We start from the raw sequence: 15,781 nt of genomic DNA on the forward strand, positions 1-15,781 counted from the left end.
CTTGGCTTGGGTTCCAAGCAACCTGAGTCCGAAAATGTTACGTCTACAGACTGCACGCCTCCGATAGGCCAGTCAGTGTCGTTGTTGAATGAGTCATGAGACCGACTCTTTCACACAAGTCCAAACCATCATTTTTGACCCTACAAACAAGGGAAATGGTTGCACAAAAACCAATAAAAAAGCCATAGACTGAGCATCACCTCCACATCCTACATTGTTGTGTTTTTTGTCACATACAAATGACCCCACACAGATTGAGTTGGTAATGGGAAAACGATTGAAATCAAGCAGAGTCAAGTGGAATAGAGGCTTAAGATTTCATAATGCCATGGTGTATGTTGCAGGTGTTTTAGTGAACTGTAATAACCTTTCTCCATGCTCCCCCTTCATTTCTTCTCACTCATCAACCAACCCAGATAGCTGCCCCTCCCTCAGCCTGGTTCTGCTGGAGGTTTCTTCCTGTTAAAAGGGACTTCTTCCTTCCCACCATTGCCAGGTGAATGCTCATAGGGGATTATATGACTGTTAGAACTCTTTCTGTAGTATCATAGCATTTTAACCTTACAATATACAGGCATCTTGAGAAGACAGATGCTGATGTAAATAAAACAGGATTTAACTGAACTGGATTTGGTTTGCGTGGGTTCTCTCCGGGTACTCCGGCTTCCTCCCACCGTCCAAAGACATGCAGTTTGTGGGGATAGGTTAATTGGATAATACAAATTACCACTAGGTGTGAATGTGAGTGTGAATGGTTGTCTGTCCCTGTGTGTTGGCCCTGCGACAGACTGGCGATCTGTCCAGGGTGTACCCTGCCTTTCGCCCTATGACAGCTGGGATAGGCTCCAGCGCCCCCCGCGACCCTGAAAAGGATAAGCGGAAGCGAATGGATGGATGGATGGATGGATTTGGTTATTTAAACTAACATTTTAAATACCTATTGGGGGAAAGGTTATTTTTGCAGGCTAAAACTTCAACTGTCAGTGCCTGCTTAAAAGTTACCTTTGTCTGGGGCTCGGTATTACCTGTTGAGGCTTGGGGCTGCAGACGTCATCCCAGTTAACGACCGGCAACTAAATCGTGAACGACAGCACAGCGGACCAATCACATCAACGGCCGTGACAGGTGTCGAGCAGCTATTGACCATTGGGAGAGAGCGGGGGGCGGGACTGATGACTCGACGTGACGTCACAGCTTCGGTTATGGCAAGTGACAGAGAGTGAGGAAGAGGAGGCGAAACTTTCCGAGCTCGGAGTTGTGCTCGCAGCTATTCATGTGTGACACGAATCGAGCCTCGCTGTCGTCGGAGTGACAACTAATCGCTGGTCGCGCGAGGTCGGAGTCGTGAGCGGGTGCTGGGTCGCTGTCGAAGTAAAAGTGAATACGCCAGAAGTTTGTTCGACTTCGAGTAAAACAGCAGAGGAGACACTATGACCAACAGAGAAGACGAGTATGACTACCTCTTCAAAGGTAAGCGGCCGCTAACCTGTAGCCTCCTGGCTCTGTTTTCGCGTCACCTGTGAGCGGCTGTCATTTGATGCCGAGCGGCGTGCCTAACAACAAGGTGAAAGGAGACGCAAGCCACACGTCGACTCGACGGCACCTGAATCGACCTGTAACTTCGAGTGCTTTTAGTTATAACCCAAGTTATGAAGTGGGCTTATAGCCTCACTCGTAGCCGTGGTATTGGAAGAATGGGAGGCAGCTCAGAGCTCTCATGTATGGCGTTAAGCAGCATCTGCCGGGGAGTCATCATCTTGCAGGCCTATGATGCAATCGTCTTGGGATGCGGCGTTGGTCAACAGGGGGATCGTACGATGTGGCTCGGAGGTCTCTTAGAGTCAGGGCTGAATACTTGAGTCTGAATGTACACAAAGTTTCGGAAAATCTCACCAAACCGCTTTCTGTGACAATCACACCCTTTCTGTGATCACTAAAAGTTGCTAATATGCTCTGGTTCCTCCCTGGATACCTTGAAATTACAAGTCTTTGCTTCATTTGTTGTATTTGTTTTGCTCTGTCCGACTTCTGAAAGCCTTAATTAGGCACAGAGGACATGACTGAGACAGACAAGACAGTTTCATTTTCAAAGAGTACAATTTAGTTTTGTATATTGGAACAAAATGTCTACCCACCCCACCAAGGATGAGCAGGAAATGCTGATCCTGTATTTCCTGCAGGTGTACAGATAATGTTTAAAGTGTATGTCACTGCTCTGCAGATGTCTGACAGACTTGATTAAAAACAGATTAACAACACATCCTTATTTTCATATATATGTGTATATATTGGCACAAAATGTCCGCCAACCTCTAGGAAGAGGAGGAAATATGACCCCTGTTTTATTGGCATGGCCTTCACTTCCTGCATGTGTGCTTATGCTGCTGTTCATAGGATTTTAAACATATATTTCTTAAAATTAAATAACCTTAGAAGTTGTCTGCCTGAAAGGCACCAAGGCCGTAACAAAGAAATCAATACAAACATTGATACTTGAGGATGGGACAAACGTTCATGTTTGCTGGCACATCATACAAAGCAAAATGTCACATTTTTAGATTTGATTTCTTGCTTTAAATGCCAGCAGAGCTGTTAAAAGGCGTGAAGAGTTAAAAGTACTCGCAGCTTATAAAACTGTAAGCTTATACACTTTCGTAGATCGTGTCACCAAAGTGCCAAATGCATTGTAACTGGAACCAATTGTTTAAAGTTGTCTTGTCATCGCCCGTGATAAACGACGCACTCGCAGGCTTATTTAAATATAGAAGACCAACCATGCACGTGTTGTCGAACTGGAAATACCTGCACGAGTGGGCCTCAGAGAAACTCCTCGTCAAGGACGAGGAAGCAAAGACTTGCGGGCTCACTCACCCTCCTCAGAGTAGCCGTGGTTTTTGGTGACCAAATTTATCTGAATAATGAGCAGCAGTGTGGGAACACTGATAAGTTTATCAGCCGCCACTTAAACCAGGGAAGGGTTTTTACTGCACTGCTTTCTTTTCTTCTTCCCCTTACAAGCTCCTGTTGCACCTTGCTGCTGGACAGCGTGAGTCAGGTTGGGTGAGCTCGCAGTGAGTCACATGAGCATTGTCATACTGACGGAGACATCGGCACAGGAAGTCGTCCTGCTGTCCTGCTGCACCTCATCCTTTCACAGACATTTTGACACGTATGAGTCTGAATTCTGGGGTTTTCTTTGCACCTCGTGCTACTTCACATCTTCACCTCATGTTCACGTTTCATATGTATTCTCTCTTTTTCTTATCTCATCCACTGATTTCTTAAAAATACTGATGAAAAAAGCAATTATCCTGCTGGCCTTCAGCATTAAACACTACATTAACTTCGTGTATGATAATCTAAGCAGGACTAGTTCACTTATGTAAGGTTAAGTTTGGGGTCTGTTATCATAAATGTAGGCCTTTCTTTCATATTTCCAGGCATTTAAAAACAATAAATTAACTTCTGTTTAAAAAAAAAAATACAACAACAACAAAAAAGAAAAGTATTTTTAATACTATCATTTTATGGCAAGAACAAGCCTGGCAATCCTAATAATAGTCATTTTATTCTGTGTATTGGCGCTCGAGGGGATATCATTACATTCATTAATGTCTCTGAACAGACAGACTCGGGTTCTCAGTATTATTTTAGCTTCGTTCTTCACTCCCACATGTACTGGGTGCAGGATTGTACAGTATAATAGACGGCTGTCATATCTTTTTTTGGAGGAATTTGAGCTCAACAATAGGTGAGTGAATGGGTGTGTAACGCAGCCATGGAATTACCTGTCTGTTGGCAGAGAGAGGCCTTGAAAAGGTTGCATAATGATTTCTTGTCCTCCGCCCAAGATCCTTTGTGCAAGACAAAATGGAGTAACACCGTCATCTTTTTTTTATTTTTTTTATTTGGATGCCCGCACTGTTCTGATGCATAGTCCTTGTGTACTTCTGAAATTGTCATTATTCCCGAGTATCTAACTCAGGCAGGAAAACATGGAGCTGTTTCTACTTCTGCCTGTCACGTGCTGGTAAAACTTGAATACACGGTTTCATTTTTGAAAGAACAGCATCGCTTAAATGCGAGTGCAGATGCAGCGGTTGATTGGTTATTGCAGTTTGAACTTTCCAAACAAGTTCCTGTTACCTAAGAGTAGGAGTGGCGAGCTGGGGTGGTAGGTTCCTTTTGACAGAGTGACGCACCTGACAAATGTGGAAGTGACAAACAAACAAACATCCTGGTTCCACTTTTTTTTAAAGTATAAATGAAACCCTGTTTAGTGGGAAAGTTGATCTAATATGCTTTTCTTTATTTTCTGTCACGTGTCTGAAAACTGTAAGTCAGTAATCCTTGTGAGCCAAAGACTCGGGCTTCAAAACGCTCAGTTTCTCAGTTTTTTTTTTTGTTTTTAACACTCTTCAATCTTCATGATGTCACAGAGAGGGTGTCCCGAATGGTGTGTTCACACCAAACATGAAGCCTTGTGTTATTCACACAAGTACAGTCACTGGAGGGTTTTTGGAGACGATCAAATATTTACCCGTAACAGCCAACAAGAGGAGGAAGAGAGTACTGCCAGTAGCTGGAGTGGAGTTACAGTAGACTTTCACTTTTCACCAACATCTGCTACAATTTTGATAATTTTTTTGTCTTTCCTGTGCAGCATGAAGCATTTTTTTTTTAACTTTTGTTGGTTTGCCTCCGTTCGTGTTCTTGTTTGGTGTAAACACATCATTAAGACTCCACCTGAGACTCGCTTGTTTTCAGTTCCTAATTTTCTCCAACGAGACATTGAAGTTAAAAGCAGTTTTCACACCTGCACTGCACCACTTCTGAACTTTTCTAGATATCACCAGAGACCGATGCATAAGAATGTGCTAGATCTGACATTAACCACTCTATAACCTGCCAGCTCGCTAGTACAAAGTCTCAGATGTGCGAGTAGTAGAGCAGATACTGTGGTGCAGTTATCATATAGCAAGTCAGCATCATGTGTGGTGCCTTCTGCACACCCTACTGTCTACTGATGTGTGCGGCATGTGAGAAAGGACCACTGTGGGAAATTCTGATAGATCATCTGCAAGCGCTCCCGTCTCTGCTTTCACCTCTACAGCACAGACACGGAGGAAAGCTTCACTTTCAGCTTCACCTTGAAAAAGACAAGAGGAGATGAATGAATGTTGGAAAGGTGTTCAGCTGACTTTAAGATTTAACTCTTTAGGTTCAACTGTTGACAGTTTTGCTTTAACTGTAGTTTATAATGTTTGACTTGAGCAGCGATTCCCAACGTACGGGCAGTGAAGGTACTGCAGGTGGGCCTCAAGAAGCCATTCGCCAAAAATACACTTTACCTTTAAAAAGAAACAGAGCCATGAAATTGAAACATCAAATCATATATCGTAAATGTTTCCTTTGACTCTGATCTTATCTTGTATATTAGTATGAAGATTTTCACATTTTCAGTCATAAGTTTTGTAGTGGCTCAGTGAAGAGGTCTCTTTCTTCACGTTTTCATTCTGATTGTTTGGCACAGATTTGATTTGTCAATGTTTGGGTTTTGTAGTGTTCACGCTGTGTCCATTAGTTTATTTGGGATATTATTGCACCGTCTTCAAGGCTCAGAGACACAGAGGGGAAGGTAAAGGACAGAAAACCTACTTTCTTGTCTTAAGTGGCTCATTTCTTTGCTTTTGTTATGTGTTGTAATTGTCAGTTTAACTTCTGTTGTTATGTACTCATCTTCTTGTTCATCTATTTAGGATGCACCAGCCACCAAAATTTGTTCTACATCTCTTATGTCTAAACGTTTACTTTGCAATAATACTATTAAAGACGATCGGGACAGCTTACTGATGCAGTGAATGCTACACATGTGTGCTGTAACGCATGTTTCAGCTCTCTATGTTTAAAAGTGTTCTTCTGCCCTTCAGTCTAATGCTGCTGTGCCTGACGTGTATTTGATGAGTGCACGTCAGCGGTTTCACCTGGATTTCTGTGCTCAGCCTGCGTGTATTTCCTGAAAAGAGCAGGTGGTTCTGATATTTTGTGTACTCAGTGGGAGTCCCCTGAGTTTCTGCTGTGCTTTGCCTGGGAGCCACACATGTGCGTCACTGGCGAGGAAGGCCATCTAACAGAAATGAGGATCAAATGTAATTAAGAAATGAAAAAGAATCACTCCATCTTGTTCAGTTTAACGTCTTTATGGCATAATGGACTGTTGGCCTTCTGAACTTTTGCTTTTCCAGCTGCAGCTGTAAAGTGAGCTGTGGTGCTAAAACACGCCCACCTAATATCCACTTATAGAGTAGTGTAGTTTATTTTCCTTATGCATTTTTTTACTGTAGCATTAAGACGAGCACAAACAACCCCCTGCAGGCAGACTTAACAGTACACGTTGTGACTCTGCTGACTGTTCCTCTTGTTCTTTATTTCCCTGCAGTGGTGCTGATTGGAGATTCGGGCGTAGGGAAGAGTAACCTGCTGTCCCGCTTCACCCGAAATGAGTTCAACCTGGAGAGCAAGAGCACCATTGGTGTGGAGTTTGCCACACGTAGCATCCAAGTAGAGGGAAAGACCGTAAAGGCTCAGATTTGGGACACAGCTGGACAGGAGCGATACCGGGCTATCACTTCAGCGTGAGTTCATCACACACACATGCAGAGATGCACACTTCACACAAGTAAAAACCTTTTTCTTTTTACCTGTACACACACAGGTCCACATGCATCAGTTAGAAGAATCATATAGAATTAAGTGGCACAGGAAAGAAAAAGGCTTTTTTAAATGTTTCCTTCCTTTTAACTAGGAAAACATGATCTCTTCACAGCAAGTGTCTCTGTCTAATCAAGTGGTTACTTAGACCAGTGTCTCCCAAAGGGTGTGTCCTGAAACGAGTCTAAATGTGCTGTAGCATTTTGTGACACCTGCAGTTTATTATTGCAATAAACAACTGCACAAAACATTATAACTGAAGGGTTGATTTATTTTATTGGTACTGTGTATGCACTTGTTTCCCATACAGAGGCAGAATCTTATACCCTTGAACAATGATTTTTGCTTACCAGTTGCTGAATAGTAGGAACCTAAATAGGCACTGGGAAACAAAGCGGCTCTTCTGAGGGAAACTTGTCTAATTTAAGAGCGTTGGATCTGAATCAGAAGCAGAAAACCATTTAGGAGATTTGAAGTATCTGAGAAGGCGACAGAGACGAGGTGCGTGGTACAGGAGTGTGGAAAACCTCGCTGAATAACTGCAGCAGTCCAGAAACAATCGCATGTTCATGCTTTGTCCAGATGCTGCAACTAGGCTTTAAAAAGTGCTTTTGTGTTATGATAATCTGAGAGCATGTCAGGTGATGTGAAGGCTATTTTGGGCAGATGTTACTACAGGTGTGCCTTAATATTTTGGGTTTGATGCAGGGTGTGTCCTAGACGCACAAAGTCAGACAAAGTGATTATACACATGAGTGCACACGCAAATGCATGTGCACAAGAAAGCGTGATGCACCGAATCTGTAGTAGTTCCCTAAGATTTATTTAATTTTACTGCTACTTTCAGTTTTTTTTTCTTTTCTCTAAATTACAAGCTACAGAGTTCAAAGTCTGTAAAGACAGAGTGAATAATATATAAAGTAAAGTGGTGAGTAAGTAGGTTTAACTTTAGTGCCCCACTTTTTTTCTTTTTTTTTAATAACATTCTCAAAATCCTGAACATTCGTAAAGAGATGGTGACAAGAGTGTTTCTTGCCTCATTAGAAATGCAGGGCTGGGCTCTAGAATACAAACGTTAAAAGTTTTAACTTGTGACTGAACTTTTTTTCTCGAAACCATCATCTACAGCTGCATGACACTGGACTGCATTACGAGTGTGTTATCAGGGCCATCCATGAATTCTGTTTAGTCCGTTTCTCAATTTTAAAATGGCTAGAAAGTGATTATCAGAAGTAATTAAAACTCCAAAATGTACCTTTGTTTGCCTTCAGACAGGAAGCCTGTAGCTCGTCATCTCTGTTCCTAGTGGGGTTTTTTAAAGTTATCTTCCTTGATGCTGCGCTCTTTACCAGCATGAACTTTGTGAAGACCCCACAGGCTGTGAGGAATCGAGCGCACTGAGTCTTTTAAAACAAGAAGTCAGTGCTCATTTGCATTATGGGCTTTGTGTGCAGTCGCTGTAGCTTCACAGCTTATTTCTTTGTTCAGAGCTGGCTGAGTCAGTGTGACACACACAGTGAATCCTGATAGCTACAGGCTGCTGCGACAGCGAGTCGCGTCCTGAGTTTCTAACTTGTTTGTCTGATCTCACGTTGTCCAGGTACTACCGTGGAGCCGTCGGAGCTCTGTTGGTTTATGACATTGCCAAGCACCTGACGTACGAAAACGCAGAGCGCTGGCTGAAGGAGCTGCAGGACCACGCAGACAGTAACATAGTTATCATGCTAGTGGGTAACAAGAGCGATCTTCGCCACCTGAGAGCGGTGCCCACGGACGAGGCCAAGGCCTTTGCAGGTAACGTAACTGTAACAGCGCTGCAGTGTTTCTCCCAGATTCTGTTTGCAGAAGTCATCTGTAAATATTTTCCAGGATACTTAAAACACGAGAACCAGCTGAAATCCACAGGATGTTCACAGATGCAGATCAGCTTCAGCTCCATGTGTCAGGACACCTGTCAGTCTAGGTGGTAACTCCACCTAAGTTCCCCCATCATATAGTTGTTATGAAGGGGACTGTCCATAGGGGGTAAAAGTGTTTTGTAGCAGGGTTTAAATATATTTTTTCTAATGTAAAGTTGAGGAGAATCTGCATTGTTGGCACTTTACTCAGAAAGCAGCTCAATGATATCCATCACTTCCAACAGTCATCTGGTCAGTGAGCTATGTCTCTTCAGGTGTCTGCACTTTCAAAATAAGAGTGAGAGGTTTGTCCACTAGTAATTGAATAATGCTGCTAAAAATAAATTTCCAGTATTTCTAGGAGGTCATTAATAAATGGCAGGCTGCACTAGTGAAGTGTTTGTGTGGGGAAATGCTACACCTTGTGTGCACAGAGCATGTGTGCTGTATTGATTTGTGAGGTTCTAGGACACGGCCTCATTAGATTATTATCAGGTTAAAGCTGCGATAATGAATGCATGGGATGAAGTGATCTCTAGCTGCTTTAATTGGGTCCTTAAGTACTTTTCAACATGCCGTCTGTGTTCCTGACGGTTAATATGTTTACATCTGTCAAAGGTTTTATTTCAGTTCTGTTTACACTGTTTGTGTTTTCTTTTTTTTTTTTAAACCCGCTCTGCCTTTCAGTGCACACGTTTGTTTTTGCCCATGTCTGCAATGCTTCTGATGCTGTAAATTCTTTTACTTGGATGTGTTTAAGTACTTTAATGAAAGAACACAAAAAGGATTTGTTAACACTGAAAATGTAAAGGCTTCTGTTTGCTTTTGACATGCTGATTGGTTTTCAGCAGCTGGAGGTTTCTTTACTTCTGAACTTGAACTTGATGAATTTTTTTTTAACCTGTGTTGCTGCTTTCACTGAAGACACTAATCCTGTTCCTGTCTGTAGTCACATAAAGAGTGTGATTGTTGCTGTGAGAGTTTTAACAGTCAGTGCTGCTACTTTTGTATGCAACTCTGACCTAATTTATGATGCCTCGTTTACATGAAGACCATGTGGTTTACACATGCATGCAAAGTGTGATAGTAAAGGCTTCTCTCAAAAGAAGACAACACACAGACTAGGTTGCCTCTTATTATTATTTAACTATGTGTTTTATATCTGTAGCTGATCAGATTGGCAGTTGATTTACCCAGTAAACCACTTTGCATGTTAGCTGACATGATTCATTTCACTTTTTATAATGTAAATTCAACTTATTTATAGAGGCTAACATTTTACCACATGTACAACATTCAACACCCTCTGTTCTTAACTGGAAGGAAAACTGGAAGAAGACTTGGAAAGGACTGAATGTACCGTGTGCTCACGCACAGAAAACAGATTTGTGTCATAGACTAGCTGGATTACAGTTACAGAATTTATCTGACATATTCTATGTATCACCAAATGTTGGATAAACGGTTATCAAAATAGTTAATTAATATTCGTCAACTAATAAATTTAATCAAAAACATCAAATTACGACGTGAGCCGTCAAACAGGAAGTGGCTGAAAGAACTGCAGAGGCCCTGTAGTGAGCACATAATGCAGGGGAAAAAATCAGTCCCAGTAAAATAAACCTAAGCTCAGTGACGATGTTGAAGCTAGAATGGTGTTGGCCTTTAACACTAATTGGTCTTTTGTACATGTTTGTTTTCCAGAGAAGCACGGCTTGTCTTTCCTGGAAACGTCAGCGTTAGACTCGTCTAATGTGGAGCTGGCTTTCCAGACGATCCTCACAGGTGAGTGTCACGTTTGTGGATATTTTCTACTGCATTTACCTCATATCAAAATGTGTTCTGGTACTTAAGAGAAGCACCGTTTAATAAAAGGTTTTGTATGCAATATACGAGAATACGTAAATATTCTCGTCTTTGAGTTTATCTAACAATACCTTACCTTTGCCACTAGATGGCAGCAAAATCCATCTAATCAGTCCTCGGCATCCACGCCTGTGTGCAGAAATACCACCTTGATCGTTTTTTAAGGTCAAAAACAGGAATAACTGCTACACTGAAAGACCAGTCGGTTTTGAGAGATGGCACAAATGCGCCTTACCAGATGCATCTACAACTTGTTCAAGAAAGAAAATGTGATGTGGGTTCGCAAATGTTTCCCTAAGTGAATGTCTATGAGCCGTTTCCCTAGGAGGCATATGGCCACACTAACAAGTGTAAGATTGGATAACATGGAGAAAAACAGCAATTGTTGTGACTCAGTCAACCCCTGGAGTGCCTAAAGGGACAATCCAACAGTGAGTGGTGCTTCCACTTGAATTGCCCCAAGGGCTATCAGCCTGCACGTATGCGCCTCTTCCAGTTTGTATTCTTACTCTGCTCAGGCAGTTTGAGCCTTTCTTCCGCTTTATCAGTAATTTCTAGTTCACGTAAACTTCAAACCAACAAGCCCCATTTAGGTAACATTGGTAACTGGCTCATTAAGAGAGAAGAGTAACCGTGCATCAGCAAGCTAGTAAGAACTGAAGTTTAGACCCACTGGAGCAAAGAAGTCATCGCTCATGTAGCAGAGGATAGTTCTTGGGTCATCATGTGTATATGCACTGCAGCTGGGGCTGTGTATGGTTCGTAGTAATCAGTTGTGTTTTTGCCACCTGACACGTCACATCAGAGCGCCGAGCCTTGCTTTGCTTTAAATGTTCTTGCTTCATAGGCAGTTTTTATTTCAGGACCATTTTGTTCCACATCTGGGTGCAGTTTAGTTAAAGAGGGAGTATGCAACAGCAAGCCAGAGGTGTTTGCACAAGTCCTGACCACTCCAGTGACATCCAAGTCAATGTTTGGTTGAAATATTTTCACGTAGGCTTGATTGATTGTGTTCAGAAACCATAACTATGATGCTTTTGGTCAATAATTGTTATTGTGATTATTCAACACAGTGATTCATAAATTAAACAAATGTCTTACATTCATTGAACTTTAAAAGCATGGGACTTTTTGCACGAGTTTTCCTTGGAAATGAAAATGAGGGGGACGTGATATGGGGGTTATCTGGTAGGGAGTAAGTTTTGACTAAGCCCGTGTTGTAAGAGCACTCACTGTTCCCTTGCAGCCTCTGTAGAGAGATATCTGTGGGTACCAATGGGACAAGAGGCCCACGTGCTAACAAACTATGTAGAGCCTATTATATAGCCTGTGTATACTTTAATTCAAATGTATGGGGGGAAAAAATGGGAGGTGAATCCTGTAGGAAGTTGGATCCAAACTTGCAAGGCCCACTCCCTTCTGGTCCTCTGCCTCCATGATCCGCGCACATGGGGAGAGCCAGCAGCTGACCAACACCTGAGTTCCACACTGGTGAAAGTGGACCACATTAAAAACCCTCGATAATCAGACAAAGAAAGCTGCAACCATTAATGATCTCTCCATAGCTTCACATACGGAAACCAGACTGAAAGACCACTCAGCCAAACAACATTAACTTCTTTAAGAAGGATCTTTTTGTCCAAACATTCCCTTCCATCATATTGGTTCACGATGAACAAAGTGAGCGTTTAGGAAGGACACACCAAAATGAGGCCTTTTCTTAACGGCTTATTTAGGTTTTTGGCCCTGGAGCCTAAAGGTGCCAATATACCCTCTGCAGTGGTCACTTCACTCGTTGCTGTGCCATCGTCACAAAGATTCAGCCATGTGTACCCACGTTAAGGCACAAGAAGCCGCTCCCTCCTAAACGATAGGCGTCGCGTCTCAGACAGTATCGCATCACACACGCTGATAAAGAGGACAATGTTTTTTTGCAAAGTTCTTTTTACAAACTCAGGTTTCCAAAGAGTTGCAAAATCTCCCTCTGTGTGTCAGTGTGTCTCTGAGCTTCTCTGCAGGAGTATCATTAAAATAATGGTAAAAACCTGCACCATTGTAGAGGCGCGCCACAAAGATTGTGCCTCACAACACAGGATATGACGTGAAAATCGTCACGAGACAAGCATGAAAACGGCCTAACCCAGCTGTCACGGGGTGAAAGACAGTTCACTAGTCCTTCACACTCATGCAGTGACAAGAAAACCACTCACACCCACATCCACACCTGTGGCCGATTACCCTAGCTAACATACACATTAGCTACAAGAAGAACAAATAAACGCAACAAAGAAAGGGTCTGGGTGGTAGGAAGGTTTAAAACCAGGAAGATGAGGTGACCACTAAACCACTTGAGCCTTTAAAAGGATAAATGAACTGCTATAAAGATTTGTTACTGCTCTTTAGGAAACCTGCCCCCCCAAAACATTTCTAGTTTAAACTATTCATCCATCATCTTCCCCTTATCCGATTCAGAGTCGCTGGGAGGCCTAGAGCCTATCCCAGCCGTGAGGCGAGAGGTGGGGCGCACTCTGGACAAGTTACCAGTCTGTCACAGGGCTAACACAGGAAGACTGGCAACCATTCACACTCACATTCACACTTATGAACAAATTAGATTCACCTCTTAACCTAACCCCACTACCTGCATGTCTTCGGACTGTGGGAGGGAAGATGGAAACCTGGAGAGAACCCACGCAGACAAAAAAAATCTGAATCAATTATCTGTTAACTTAAACACATAAAGTTAGTAACTGAAATTAAAATCTGATTACTCTCACAGCCCTGTTTTGAAGTGTAGTAGAAGCAGATGGATGAGGAGAAGAACCGATGCTCGCTGTGTGTTGGAACGCTTCTTGTGTATCGCCTGTGAAACTTGGTTGCATTCTCTGCTTCTCAGCATGAGCATGCAGGATCAGAGGAGCAGATCACAGTTCTTGCAATTTTAATATAAAATGTATTGCATCTTGCAGCTTTGGGGAATGCCTAAATTGAGACTTGATTCTGCCACATGACATAACGATGCCAGTTTAGGATGGAAAGAATCCGTCAGTGCTGCCAGGAGTCTGGATAGAGCAGTTGTTGTTCAGTTTGCCATGCTGCTTGTCCTTATCACAATATGTCCCACTGTTGGCTGGATTTATAGGCATCTACACGTAACTTACTCCCTCTCGCTCTCTCTCTCCCATCACAGCCATCTACAACATCGTGTCACAGAGGCAGATGTCAGGACGCAGCGACTCAGACTTCTCACCAGCCTCCAACGTAGTGCCCATCACCGTTGAGCCCACCCAAAACTCATCCAACAAGGGCGCTTGCTGCCAGTCTAACTGAGACTTTCCCGCTGACCTCCTCCTCCTTCACCTCCAGGCAAATGGGGGAAACAGCCAGATAGGAAAGACAGGCAGATGGACAGGGAAAATGGAGACAGGTAGAGAGAGTCACACGAGGACACTTGGGTCTGATTTGTCTGTTTGATACAGTGAAGAGGAGGGGATGGTGAAGTTTAAATAAGCAAGCGGGACGTTTTCTGAGGGAGGATTGGTGTCGATGGAAAGAAAACGGGTGACTTGCACTGTTCATTAAAGACGCACATGATCAGAATTGATTTGCAATCTAAGAAAAAAAATTTATTAAGGTTCCTTTCGTGTCCTTCCTTTGAAAGCTCTATTTTACAAGCTAGTAAATGGTTCCTTTCAGTTTCACTCTAGCGGGATATTGGGCTGTAAAAATCCTCTTCCAAGAGACTGAATTGCAACCACTGTCCTTCCCATTTTTGCAAAATGTAGATTCTTCCGAAAAGAATGTCCCCTTCTAATATTTATTGAACACTAGATTGATGTCTTGTTTGGCCAAAGGGTTTAGTTGGTTTATAGTTTTCACTCTGATTTCTTCATAGCAAGGGGAGCTCGCTCGTTTTATATATGTTTTGTTTTTTTTAATGCTTTTGCCTACAATCCTATTTGTGTATGTTTAAGGGTAATGCTCCCTCACTGATGTAGGGGCAAGGGGCTCAGGCCGTTTTTCCTAAGTGCACACGCTGGAATTTGGTTGTGTTCCACCAGGCCTCTCAGAGCAATAACATCCCTTCCCAACACTGACATGCAATTTCTTTTTTGATTGCTTTTGATCTTTGTTTGGAAGGCTTTCCTGCTCTGTGCACACTTTGTACTCCACAGATGAGTCATGCTCCAAGCTTTGCTAAGCGTTAACTCTAAATGAGATGGGATAGCTGCGTCGCTAGTGGACGGGTTAACTTCCTCACACAGCACTGGCTCTGCCCGTGACCATTTCACCCCTGCCCTGAACCCGTGGAGAGGGAGAGATCAAGGAATTGGTTTTAAATGCACGGACAGCCCTGTGCTACCGCTGCCTGCTAGCTAGGATAGATGGCTGGATAATATTTCAGGGGATGAGGTAGTGAGGGCACTCAGCCCTGCCCTGCTCCCTTGGTCTCTGATGTACCCGAGATGGCTTGTTTTACTGTAAATGAAATCCTCCACTGCCTGCTCACCTACTCCTTTCCATCTCTCCCTGTACACTGTATGTAACTGGAACAGGACTCTGCCTTCTGGGATCTCCCCGAGGTCTGCCCTCACTTTCACTCGTCTTTATTTCCTGTGGAAGGGTGGGGCGGGGGGTTGTATCGGGAGTCAGGATTGGGTTTGTTAGCATCTAATAGTTTAATAGATGAGAAAAGGGAGAAAGGACGGTAGCGTTTGGAGGGGCTTGATTAAATCCAAAGGTTATGGACACAGATGGTGTTTATCCTGCTGATGTGTTTCCACATCAACACAGACTTCTGTTGAATTCACAGGTCTTAAACTGGGTGGTGTTAGGTTAGGGCTTTTAAAACATTTATTCTAATATGTATATTTGGACTGCATATGTATAAATAAATCTCATTTCTTATAGCCTTTGTCTTCTCGTGTCTTCTCGGGATTTTGTTAAACACGGACAGGTTGAAGCAGCTGGCTTCTTTATTGACAGAAAGGCAGAATTCATTGAGTGAGTCATGTAGGCCGGGATAGCTCTGTAGGTAGAGTGGTGGCCCCATGAATCAGAAGGTCAGGGGTTCGAATCCACCGAACAGCTACCCTGAGGTACCCCTGAGCAAGGTACCGTCCCCACACACTGCTCCCCGGGCACCCAATGGCTGCCCACTGCTTCAGAGTGACTGGGTTAAATGCAGAGAGAAATTTCCCCACAGGGATCAATAAAGTATACATTATTATGATTTTAGCTACTGTGTGATTGCTTTGTGCAGATACATTGACAGGGCTATATTTTAGTAACCTAATCCTTAATGT

The 15,781-nt window shown here is 43.0% G+C and overlaps 1 protein-coding gene across 1 annotated transcript; it reads left to right on the plus strand.

The window, feature by feature from the left end:
* The first annotated feature begins 1,157 nt into the window (after positions 1–1,157).
* rab11al (RAB11a, member RAS oncogene family, like) lies at positions 1,158–15,385 on the plus strand. The gene is made up of 5 exons (XM_026183868.1): positions 1,158–1,470; positions 6,440–6,635; positions 8,312–8,505; positions 10,314–10,394; positions 13,666–15,385. Exons 1-5 carry the CDS (start codon positions 1,431–1,433, stop codon positions 13,803–13,805), a joined length of 651 nt encoding a protein of 216 aa, XP_026039653.1. The 5' UTR covers positions 1,158–1,430; the 3' UTR covers positions 13,806–15,385.
* Positions 15,386–15,781: the final 396 nt, after the last annotated feature.

The sequence above is a fragment of the Astatotilapia calliptera genome, chromosome 11 (genome assembly GCF_900246225.1).
Source record: "Astatotilapia calliptera chromosome 11, fAstCal1.2, whole genome shotgun sequence".
NCBI classification, from domain to species: Eukaryota; Metazoa; Chordata; class Actinopteri; order Cichliformes; family Cichlidae; genus Astatotilapia; species Astatotilapia calliptera.

Bases quoted from the DNA above. Each gene is read 5' to 3' on its own strand.
- rab11al (XM_026183868.1), top strand. From the start codon at position 1,431: ATGACCAACAGAGAAGACGAGTATGACTACCTCTTCAAAG. The intron at 1,471-6,439 runs GTAAGCGGCCGC...ATTTCCCTGCAG, and splicing joins GTATGACTACCTCTTCAAAG to TGGTGCTGATTGGAGATTCG. The intron at 8,506-10,313 runs GTAACGTAACTG...TTTGTTTTCCAG, and splicing joins CGAGGCCAAGGCCTTTGCAG to AGAAGCACGGCTTGTCTTTC.